Source organism: Macrotis lagotis, chromosome 5 (genome assembly GCF_037893015.1).
Source record: "Macrotis lagotis isolate mMagLag1 chromosome 5, bilby.v1.9.chrom.fasta, whole genome shotgun sequence".
Taxonomy (NCBI): domain Eukaryota; kingdom Metazoa; phylum Chordata; class Mammalia; order Peramelemorphia; family Peramelidae; genus Macrotis; species Macrotis lagotis.
Window position 1 is genome coordinate 245,646,233 of NC_133662.1, and position 12,412 is coordinate 245,658,644.

Below are 12,412 nucleotides of genomic sequence, written 5' to 3' on the forward strand. Positions count from 1 at the left end.
GTGAGGAGGGGAAATACATCTACAGTGGTAGTAGTTGTACCTATGAGTAAAATAATTGCTTTTTGTAGATAATTGTCATCAAGATCATCATCATCATTTTCATTCCCTTATGTTTCTGATTTTTTTTTCTATGGAAATCATATAGAAATGATCTTGAAATAAGTCACCAGGCTACTGCTTTTTCTTCATATTTTGTGATCTGTAGATTATTGCAGAGATGGGAAAATCCTGCTTTATGTAGATTATTATATTAAAAATAATATTATTATTATACAGGAAGGTGGAGCAGTGGATAGTTTACTGGGTCTGGAGCCAGGAAGATCTAAGTTCAAATCCAACCTCAGATAATAACTGTGTGATCTGGGGCAAGTCATTGTCATCCTGTTTATCTTAGTTTCCTCATCTGCAAAACGAGCTGGAGAAGGAAATGCAAACCACTTCAGCGTGGAGACAGACATAGCTGGGAAACAACTGAACAACAATTGGTAGTGTGTGCGGTACAGTAGTAGGCATTAAAGGCTTATTCCTTTTTCTTCTGCTCCCAAAGTGAGGGCTCATCATAATTGAGCATGGGTATGCTGGCTTCTGCTGCTGTACCATCTGTTAAAGGCCTTGGGTCCCCTTTGGTAGATGGGGTCCTGGGAAGGAAGCATAGGCAAGGCCAGAACCGCTCCCAGTGGCCACACTTCCTAGAATGCTGTCGTCTTTCCCTCAAGACTAAGGTGTGACATTCCACATGAGACCCTTCTTCACTCCCTCTTACTTAACTGTCTAACTTTTTAGGTTTTAACCATTTGAGACTTTATCCTCTCTGTAGAATGGAAGCTTTTTGAAGGCAGGACTGTATTTCATTTCGTTTTTGTATACTTAGCCTCTAGCACATTATTCTCTCTTATTGGATTGGATTGGATTGCATTCCATTGATTGGGCATTCTGTTTCCAGGAATGGATAAAAGATAGGTGAGGTCTCAATATGTCCTGACAGTGAGGGACGAGTCCTTGTTTGTAATAAAAAATGGAGCTTTGGGGCTTCTCAAACCTGAGCTCTCCTTTGCCTTCCTATTATTCCACTTTTCTCCTCAAGTAGTCCTTCCTGGTCTTGATTAATTGCTTTTGACAGTTGAGTCTTTGGAGTAGTGAAGCACACACAGGCACTATACTAAGTCCTGGTGATCCGAAGAAAGGGAAAAACACAGTCTCTGCTGTCAATGAGCTCATATTCTAATTGGAACATAGCATGTCAGTGAGCTGGGAAGGAATTCAGAGACCTTGGAGTCCAGCCCTATCATTTGACACATCAGGGAGTTGAGGCTGAGGGACTTTGTCACTTGCCCAAGGTTCTTGAGGCCTCAGTCATCAAGGTCTCCAGAACTGAGGTTCTTTTCCATGGATCCTCTCTCTCTCTCTCTCTCTCTCTCTCTCTCTCTCTCTCTCTCTCTCTCTCTCTCTCTCTCTCTCTCTCTCTCTCTCTCTCTGTCACTATCTCTATTTCTGTCTCTTTCTTTCTCTCTATCTCTCTTCCCCATATATTATACTTCCACAATCAGCATGGGTTTTCTAGCTTCAAGGTGAATTTTGTTTCCCTAGCACTCAGAATATCAATACTTTTGTTTTTATCCCTGAAATGCATTACTCATTGTTCTCCTTGGCCTGGGACCGATGGAAATGTGAACGACTTCAGTACAACCTAATTTCCCGGTGGGCCATAAGCTTCCTAAGGGACTATGTTATCATGCTGTGGAAGGCCAAAGAAACTTCTGGAACAGACCTGAGCAGCCAATGAATCATCCATCCCGTTTGCTCTTGTCTCTTTCAAACACACATCACCATGCCCCCATTCTGCATAGTTAGGGATGTCTTGTTTCCACCTCTGGCCAGAGAATTTTGCCTTTTGGATCAGTCCATGGTGTCCTTGATTTGATAAACAAATACTCATGGTTTCTGGGGCTCAGGCCAACCTGTGCTCAACCAGGACCATTAGATAGCATCCAGATCAACTCCTGAACTCATGAATGAAGAAACTTATACCCAGAGGCTTACCTGTGTCCAATAACAAGCAGTGGCAGAACCAGGGTTAGATAACCCGACTCTTAAATAAACAGTTTATTAGTTGAGGAAGGTAATAAGCTTGACATTCAAAATTTCTTTAATAAATCATGAAAACCTGTGGTAGTAATATCCAAGTATTTACCCAAATGAGCAAATATTAGGCTGACATGGAACCCAATCTTCTATCACTGCCTGGGTAACCTTGAGTGAATCACTACACCTCTCTGAATCTCAGTTTCCTTCTCTGTAAAAAGAGGGTGACAGACTAGATGGCTTCAGAGGATCCTTCTAGCTCTAGATCTGTGAATATCCCTAAGGCTAAACACCCAAGGTCACACATCTTATCTTCTGCCCCCAACTTTTGTCTCTTATAACTCTGTGTGAGTCTTCAGTTTTTTAATTTGTAAAATTAAGAGTTTGGATGACATCAAATAAGGTCTTTCTCAATTCTGGGACTATGCCCTATGAACCTCTTTGTGCTTTAATTCCTCTATAAATGTAGTCCTTTCACCTCTAGGTCTATGAACCCATGCACCTCTCTAGGCCTCTAATTTTGAAGAGAGGACCTTTGCCTATGAACCTGCGAACCTATGAACCTGAACTTTTTTTTTTTTGGTCTCAATATAACAGAAACATCTTTATTCAAGTTGCTTTTCCTCTCATTTTTCTAGGACCAATTTCAACCACCAAGCGGACGGGGATCCCAGCTCCTCGAGAACTTTCTGCATCTGTGTCGAAAGAGAGATCTGCCCTGCGAGGTCCCACCAGTGCAAAGAAACCTGGCCCCACTCCATTATCTTCTAGTACCCCAACTCCTACCAAGCACTTAAGAGGCATCAATAAATCCAGGCAGGAAAATGAAGCTGGGGACAAGGCGTTGTTGGAATCCCAAGTCCGGGAGCTCCTGGCAGAAGCCAAAACAAAAGATTTTGAAATCAGTAGACTCCGAAGTGAACTCAAGAAGTTCAAAGACAAAGGGTCCCTAAATCCTGCAGAAGGGACTGATATTTTTGACCAAAATGGTGAGGGGTTGGCATCCTCCCCTGGAGATCTAGATCCCTTGATAAGAACTCTTCAGGAGAAGAACAGAAATTTCCAAAAAGAGCTGGTAGATCTTGGGGAAGAAAACCGGGCTCTGAAAGAGAAATTGGCATACATGGAGCATTCCCCCAGCTCTGATGCAGCCACAAGCCATGATGGGGATAGCAGTCTGCCCACCCCGACAACTCAAGAGTCAAGCTTTGGAAGCCCAACAAGAAACCAGCTCTCAGGGGAAACAGAAGACTATAAACAGACTCTGACTGGGAATACCCTACGAACATCAGGGTCCTCAAGCAGCGATGTGACCAAGGCTTCTCTTTCCCCTGATGCTTCTGATTTTGAACACATAGTCGAGGCTCCTTCCAGGCCCTTGTCCTCAGGCAGCAACCCCTTCAAGAGTCCCCGATGCTCCACCAGCGGCAGTTCCCCGAACAACATTAGTGAGCTATCTGTAGCTTCTCTCACAGAGAAAATCCAGAAGATGGAGGAGAACCATCATAGCACCACAGAAGAGCTGCAAGCCACCTTGCAGGAGCTGTCCGACCAACAGCAGATGGTCCAAGAACTGACAGCTGAGAACGAGAAGCTGGTGGACGAGAAGACCCTTCTGGAGACATCCTTCCACCAGCATCGAGAGCGGGCCGAACAGCTGAGCCAGGAGAATGAGAAGCTGATGAGCCTCCTGCAGGAGCAGGCCCAGGAGGAAGGCTCCAGCAGCCAGAAGGACAAGATCCTGGAGCTGGAGCAGAAGTGCACTGAGATCCTGGAGAATGCCCAGTTTGAGAGGGAGAAGCTTCTCAACATCCAACAGCAATTGACCTGCAGCTTGCGCAAAATCGAAGGGGAGAACCAGGGGGCTTCAGAGATGATCAAGCACCTGAAGGAGGAGAATGAGCAGCTGAATGGCCTTCTGGAAATGGAGCGGCACAACAGCAGCCTGGCAACCAAGGCACTTGAGGACTGCCGGGTCAACCTGGAGGGCCTCAAGATTGAGAACGTTTCCCTGAAGGCCCAACTGGAGAGTGAGAAGCAGAAGGCAGCAGAGCTGAGTGCCATGGGCCATGCCAGAGACACCTCGGAGGTGCAGGAGAAGCTCAAGGTGGCCCGTGCAGAGAAGGACCAGCTGGAGCTCTCCTGTATGGAGCTCAAGCAAGAGTTGCTGAAAGCCAACACCGAGATTCAACACATCCAGAGCATGCTGGCCAAGGTAAGAGGCCATTTCCCTGCCCTGCCCTTGCCCCCCAGCCCCCAGCCCTGGCCTGGCCTCCAGCCCTCCTCTTCTTCAGCCCTAAAGTCTCTGCCTTCCCCAGCATGGCAGGAACCTTGGTGCCAAGGTTTCTTAACCTGGGCTCTGTGCACCTATTTAGTGCTTACTGTATGCCTTCATAATATGTGTGTTTCAATATAATCACTGATTTCAGTATTATGTGATTTGAAAAAGGGATTCATGGGTTCACTAGATAGCCAAAGGAATAGATGATCCCCTCCCAAAGAGTGCAGTGCCATAGAGTGGAAAGAAGCTTTTGCAGGTGGCATCAGAGGTAGCAGTATTCAAAGATCTGCTGTGGGACCCAGAGCAGGTTACCCTCTCTGATTAGCCCCCATAAATTTACTTTATATTGATTTTTAAATTAATTTAAATTAATTATTTAATTTATAATTAATTAATTTTTATTTTTATTAATTATTTGATTAATTTTAAAAACATGAGATGGAGACCTATCTGGGGGGAAATATCTGGAGGTCCTTCCAGGTATTTACTTTTATATTGATTTTTTAAATACTCTGCTGTTTTAAGGAAAGGCAGAGCAGAATGGGATGAGGGAATATGCCAGATTTTGAGTGCAAGCTGAGAGTCTAAACTCTTGCTTTGCCCTGTGTGATCCAAGTCAAGTTTCTTCTCCAACCTGGGCCTCAGTTTCCTCATCTGTAAAATAAGAGGATCAGGTCTCTAAGGGGTCTTCTGGCTCCACATTTGTAATCCCCAATCTGTAAAATAATGATCTCATCCTCCATCATTCTCTCCTCCCTCTCTCTCTCTCTCTCTCTCTCTCTCTCTCTCTCTCTCTCTCTCTCTCTCTCTCTCTCTCCCCCCCCCTTCCCTCCCTCTCTTTCTGTCTCTTTCTGTCTGTCTGTCTGTCTCTACCTCTGTCTCTCCTGGTCTCTCTGTCTGTCTGTCTCTGTTTCTCGGTCTCTCTCTATTTCCATCTGTCTGACTGACTCTTTCTTCCCTTTTCTCTCCTGATCTGTAAAATAAAGAGCTCATCCTCAATCATTCTCTTTTTCTCTCTCCCTCTTCCTCCCTTCCCTCCTACTTCTCCTCCCTATCCACTGCCTACAGAAATGCCCAAGTGTGTCCATCCTGAAAAAAACCAAGGGCCACTTAATAAATACATGTTTTCTGATTGATTGTTGAAATAACCCAAGATTCCCTCCAATTGTCTTGGTCATTCTAATCCATTTAGGGCACATACATTGTTTATGCGTGTGTGTATGTGTGTGTGTGTGTGTGTGTGTGTGTACACACACACATATATATATATATATTTTTTTTTTTTCTTAGCTTTCTGATGATCTAGTGGATACTTGCATAACTGGCTATATATGCTCCTAATTATTTCCTAGTCATTTATATAGCTACTTAGGTTCCCCTTCTTGTCCCCAATTCATTTGAGTCCATCAAGCATTTGTTAAATGCCTACCTACTGTGTGTCATGAACTGAGTAAAGCCCTGAGAAGACAGACAAAAATGAATGGCCCTTGCCCTCAAGGAACTTACATTCTACTAGGGAGAAATAGCTCATACACAACAAATATAAAATATCAATTAATCAATCAACATTTATTAAGGATCTAACAGGTTCCAGACACTGTGCTAAATGATGGGAATATAAAAAAATAAGTAAAAGGCAGTCCCTGCCCTGGGGGAGTTTGCTGCATAGGAAATCAAAAAGATATATAAATATATAAGCAAATTCAAAATAGTGACAAAGTTTGTGTTGCTAGGAGTGCCAAGGATTGGGTGGGGGTGGTGAGGGGGATCTGTTTTAGCCTTGTCTGGAAGCTGGCATTTGAATTGAACTTGAGAGAATTTGGAAATTCAAAGAGGAAGAGAGTGGGGGAAAGATTATATTATAGGCATAGGGCACAGCCTGGGCAAAGACCTGGAGATGAGAGATGGGATTTTATGGTTCATGGTTCATGGTTGACTGAAATGCACAGTGCATAAGATATGTAGGAAAGTGAAATCAGCCTGGAAAGACAGGCTGGAGCCCCAGTGTGAAGGACTTTCAAATGTCAGAGAAGGGTTTGTATTTTATTGATCATCTCTATGTGATAAGGTTGTTTCAGGCAAAAGATGTTTCTCTTGCATCTGTTGTTCCCTGTGGTGCCAAGACCTCCTTGCTTTGGGGGCTCCTGGGATCCAGGCCCTATGCTTAAAAATGTCATTGCCCTTTTATTATTATTATTTTTAGCAGAAGCAGTTAAATTACTGACCTGAAAATCTTTAAATGAAGACTAAATGGATTCAGGTTGAGTCACAAGTTAATATTCAAACAAGGGAACTTAATTCTATTCTGAATCATGAATTCGACACACCATTGTTTGACAAAGTGGTGTTATTATTGTAGTGTCAAAAATGAGGTAATGCCAGACAGAAAATAAACACAGTCATAGGGCTTTCAGTCATTCAAGGGGCCTCCTGGCTCATCAAACCTGAAGTTATGAAGGTCTGGAGCCAAATCTAGCTTCAGACACTTAACTAGCAGTGTGATCCTGGGCAAGTCACTTCACCCCTACCTCAGTTTCCTCATCTGTAAAATGAAGAGGTTGAACTCAGTAGTTTCTAAGACCCTTTTTGGATCATAAAATTATGATCCTATGAAATGAGGATGGAGAGGCAGCCAAGCTTGAGTGTTGGACTTACAGAACTGCCATCAAATCTGGCCACTTAATAGCTGTGAACCCTCTAGAGGAGTCAGTTAAAACCTCTGTCCTTCAAGCAAACCCCCTGGAACTTTTCTAAGAAGTTCTCACCTGCTTGGGGTTGCAGTTAGCTAGGTGGAAGGAATTACCACTCCTGAAATACTGGCTTGCTGATCTCATCAATCCTTTTGCGTGTTCATATCATGTGATCCAGTACTCACAAAAACAGTTTCAATTTGGGAAACTCTTGAAACTCTCAGATAGGACCAGATAGGTATCAGAGTGTAAATAGAGTTTTTTAAAAATATATAGAAATATATTTATTTAAATATTATGTGTTTAACAGCATATAAACTTATATTATATTCCCATTATATTATATTTATAAATATAATGAATATATTTCTATTTTAAATACTTTCTTCTTTCTATATCTCCTCTTAAGATATATTACATATATAATTATAAATGGATTATATAACACATTCAAACACATATATAGACTGTATAACATTATAGTATCTGGCCTGCAGTCAAGAAACCCTGAGTTCAAATCTCAACTCTGGGGAAGGTCTATTTAAAAGCAAAACAAATTGAAAAAAATGAAAAAACAAAAAACCCTTTATTTGTCTTCGTTTCCTCATCTGTAAAATGGATATAATAATAGAGCTGTTAGGAGGATAAAGTGTGTGTGTGTGTGTGTGTGTGTGTGTGGAGCACGAGGATCTGGAGCCAGGTCATCTCTTCCAAATCTTCTGTACCAGAATAGGAGTAAAAGAACTCAACTTTTAAAAAGAAGGGAGAGTAATTGCTGCCTGGGGCCAAGGAGTTTGCAGACTACTCTCAGAGATCCCAGCTCCCATTGATGGAACCATTCTCCACTTCTTCCCTGACTCCACCTGGCAAATCATCAGAAAAGGAGGAGAAACTTGGGGTTACCACCTCCCTCCCCCAAATCTGGAAAACAGCAACAGAAACACTCTTAAGAGAAGGAAAAAACCAAGGGGAAAGCCTCCCAGGATACTTTGTTCCTTTGACATCTTCCCAACACCCCAGAGTTAGCATTCATTGCTTCATCCTGTGAATGGAATAGGTCGCTTCTTAGGACTGCAGAGCAGATGAAAAGATGCTGGCCAAGTTTCTTTGCAGTATCTTTGTTCAGTGTCTAGGTTAATGGTGGGGGAGGGGGTGACAAAAGGCAGGATTTGGAATTGTATGTGGGGAGGGGTTCCCTCCTTCTTATTTTAAGACACTAGAGCTTATTTTTGTTGTTCCTTCCTTTCCCTGCCAAGCTACTATTGCAGATCTATCGCTGTGGCTAGTTTTTCTTCCCCAGCAATAAATGGATGAGTCGATGAAAGAATGAATCAGTGAATGAATGAATGAATGATGATAACAGCAGAAATTAACATGGAATATTTAGGCTCAGGAAGCACAGTCTACACATTTTACACAAGATTTTTCCTCTTCCCACAAGTTTCTGGAAAAAGAAGGGAAGGACTCCTAACTTGGGGCTATTTCTGTCCCTATTTCAAGTATAGTTTGCTTGCTTTATAATCAGTGGGTTTTATTTCATGGGTTAAAAAAACATGGTTCTGGAGAAGGATATGTTGGTTTCCCAGGCTGGTACTGGAGGGATCCCAGACACAGAAAGGGTTTGGAAGCCTAGTGCTAACACCTCTCCCTAATGGTCCTGGGATCTCAGTGGTTTAAACAGAACTCTTAGATGAAACACCCACCACCAATGCAGGTTGTCACCTACAAGGTTGGGGAATGACAAGATCCTCCTTAACCATTGATCTTTCATTCTCCTATGGAAAGAATGTTGGATGTGGAGAAAGGAAAGAAGGAAAGGAGTTTAATGTGCCCCCCTACCATCTGCCAGGCAATGGGGTAAGGCCTTACTCTCACTCGAGCTTCACAGCAGACCTGAGAGGTAGGTGCTATTTGGATTCCCATTTACAGATAGGAAAACTAAGGCAGACAGGGGTTAAGGGGGTCATACTGCTAATAAATATTCAAGGTTGTGTCTGAACTCAGCTCTGTTCTGATTTCTAGGGTCCAACCATTTGATGTTTGTTCTATAGAAAATATATTGAGGTGCAGTGTATAGAATGCCAGCCCTGGAATCAAGAAGATCTAAGTTCAAATCCAGCCTCAGACACTTGATACTTATTATCTGTGTGACCTTGGGCAAGTCACTTAACCCTGATTGCCTCTTATCCAGGGCCATCTCTAGTCATCCTGATTCCTATCCGTCCACTGGACCCAGATGACTATGGAGGAAAGAGTGAGGCTGGGGACTTAGCACAGCCCCCCCCACTCAACCAGTTCATACACTTGTCATGGCATCACCTCCCTGATGTCATGGTCTTCTTTGAGAACAGACAAACATCATTGACTATATATCATTCTATTTCATTCATTTCATATATATATCATCCTACTTCCTTTGTAGTCCAGTGTATTTTATTTTGTGCATTTAAAAATGATTTTGAGAAGAAGGGGGATCAGAGTAGTTGACAAAGAGATCCAAGACACAAGAAAGGAGAAAACTCTTTTCCCTATGTGCACCATTGGCCCAGGATGTCAGATTTTAAATAAGGCATGGCCCTGTGCTGTGGTTTTGCTCCCTTTGTGCTGGGAGAAGAGCATCATCCCTCAGCCCTGGCTGCAGCTGGGGGAAGGGGGCCATGGGAAAAAGAAGGGAAGAATCTGGAGAGGAGGAAGAGAACGGGGCCACGAGGCACCCCAGGAGTCCAAAGATTTAGAGAATCCAGATGTGTTTGCTGTTGAAATAGGTGGCTGGAGTGTATTGAAAAGGGAGGCCCCAGAGAACCTTAAAAGCCTGTTGGCAGGGAAGCTTCGGAGGCTTCGGATGACAAATGAAGCCCATCCCCTGCCTTTACTGCAGTGGCTGGAGATTTGCCTCCTGTGAGAAATACTGCAGAATTCCCTAGGAATGGCCTCAGCAGGACCATATATTCTGTTGGCACCTAGGACCTGCACATGCTCCTCAACAGAGGAGGAAAGAAAATATGGCATCAGCCCCAAGCCAATTCTAGCCATCAGAGAGAGAGAGAGAGAGAGAGAGGAGGGAAAGAGGAGAGAGAAAGGGGGAGAGAGAGAGACAGAGACAGAGAGACAGATGAGAGACAGACAGACAGACAGAGAGACAGAGAGGAGGAAAAGAGAGGAGAGAGAGAGAAAGGGGAGAGAGAGAGAGAGAGAGAGAGAGAGAGAGAGAGAGAGAGAGAGAGAGAGAGAGAGAGAGAGAGAGAGATGAGAAGAAGAAAAGGGGACAGATAATGAAGGAGAGAAGCTAATGGCCTTTAGAGGCAAGATTCAAACCCAGATGCATCTCTCACTTCCCATCTTCCAACACTCTTTCCCTACTTGTGAAATGAACCCTGGAACTGCTCTGGCCATCCATGGTCTCCTCTTGTCTCCTATTGAATCTGTGGCTGGAGGCTCCCTCAGAAGGGACCAGAAGGCCTCCTTTGGACCCAGCCAGGTTCTTTTGGAGAGTAGGGGTGGCCACCACCTGGAGACTGTGTATGCCATTCCTCATTAGCCATTGCTTCATCCTTGGACTACTAGCATTTTGAAATTTTCACAAACCAGCTAAACAGATGTGCTTTCCTCCTTTTCAAGTAATTATTACCTTTGACTGCTAAAGGAATGTCAGTAACTTCCCATGAGCACATGCTCCAGGAGGGCAGGGTGAGAGATCTGGGGGTTGGTGGGAGCTCATTCAGTGAATAAAACAGACTTTTCACCACATCCTAGGAATTCTGTAAGCCATATATTACTACTCCCTGTACCTTATAAGGCTTCCTGTGGGTGTGCATTTATACGTGTATGTGTGTATTTGTGTGTGTGAGAGTGTATGAGAATGTGTATGTGTCTGTGTGTGTGTGTGTGTGAGAGAGTGTATGTGCTTGTGTGTGAGTGTGTATGTTAGCTCCAGTAGAGTGTGCACTTTCGAAGGGCAGGCACTGGTGTTTATTTGTGTCCCTAGAGCCTGTCCAGGGCCTGCTACAGAGCAGATTCTTAATTAAGCCAGCTTGGCTCTGAAGAAGAGATGAGAAAATGAAAGCTTTCTGCCTTCCTTGAAGAGATGAGGGTCAGGCATAGAACACTCCCTTGGTATACTTGATGTTTCTGGGAACCTGGGCAAATCCATTTTCCCCGTGCCTCAGTTTCCTCTCCTGTAAAATGGGAAGGTTGACCTCTGAGTACTCTTTCAAGCTCAAGATCTAGGATCCCACATGTCAACTAGTATTACTATAACTCATCCTCCCCCACATTCATTTATTCTTTTCTCCATATAAGGGATAGCTTTCTGGGGAGGAGAGAAATAATGCATTTGGAAATAAAGATGGCAAATATATATATATATATATATATATATATATTATATATCAATATTTTTAAAGTGGCTAAATTGAATTTAGAGGCAAGGGATCCAAATGTCATAGGTTTAGAACTGGAAGGAGCCAGCATCTCCTCCTCACCTTACAGAAGAGGAAACTGAGGCAGTGGAGATAGAAATTTCCCCTCAATACTGCCTTGGCTTCATCCCACAGATTTTGGAATATTGAAAAATATTTTGAAATCCATTATCCTTAATGAAATTATCCATTGTTTCTTTGATTTGTTCTTTGACCCCAGGACTCATTCTTGAAAATCAGGTTATTACATTTCCAGTTAATTTTTAATCTAGCATAATAGAGTAAAAAGATGATTAGTTCTAGGTCCAAACTCCACCACTGACACTCATGGTGTAACTTTGGGCAAATCACTTCCCTGACCACTGTTTGCTCATCTCTAAAAATGGGCGAGTGTGCTCAATGGCCTCTGGGGTCCCTTTGAGTTCTGGGTCTCTGGCTGTTGGATACTTCTGCCCAGGGAGGGATAGTCAGTGGCAGAGTTGGGATCATGACCCTGTGCCCCAGATCCTTCACCCCTTTTACTGGCTCACATAGCCCCATCCTTCAGTCAGCTCTGTAGTTTTTCTGTTTTCTGTTACTTTTTGGGGGGTTTTAATGCAGTGAGGTCTTAGACACTTCCAAAGGGTTTCTCTTTAGTTGATATGTGTTTAAAAAGTCTTTTTCCCTCTCAAAAAGTCTTTTTCCTTCTCAGAGATCTAACTCCCATCTCTCAGTCCCAATCTCTTTGTCAACTCTCCATTTATTCATAAAGACAGCGTAGACTTAAATGGCCAACTTAGCCAATTTCGGGAAATATGAATTTTAAAAATTTAACCACACCTTATACCGCTGGCAGCCTGGCTCATCTGGAGCCCAACCAGGAAGCAAGAAGTGAGAACAAGATCTCTGAGCAACCAAAGGGGAGGTCACACAGCCCTTCATCAGATACTTGGCTCGTAGAA

General features: G+C 43.3%; 1 protein-coding gene across 17 annotated transcripts in view; it reads left to right on the plus strand.

The window, feature by feature from the left end:
* The window catches only part of SPECC1 (sperm antigen with calponin homology and coiled-coil domains 1), a 413,523-nt gene that overhangs the window by 201,447 nt on the left and 199,664 nt on the right, over window positions 1-12,412 (plus strand). For all 17 annotated transcript variants that reach the window (XR_012468813.1, XR_012468816.1, XR_012468809.1 and 14 more), the window contains one exon: window positions 2,721-4,297. Coding sequence is in view for 2 of the 17 variants with exons in the window: in XM_074189253.1 (XP_074045354.1) it covers window positions 2,721-4,297 (1,577 nt within the window). In the remaining 15 variants the exon portion in view is untranslated. The remainder of the gene's footprint in view (window positions 1-2,720; window positions 4,298-12,412) is intronic.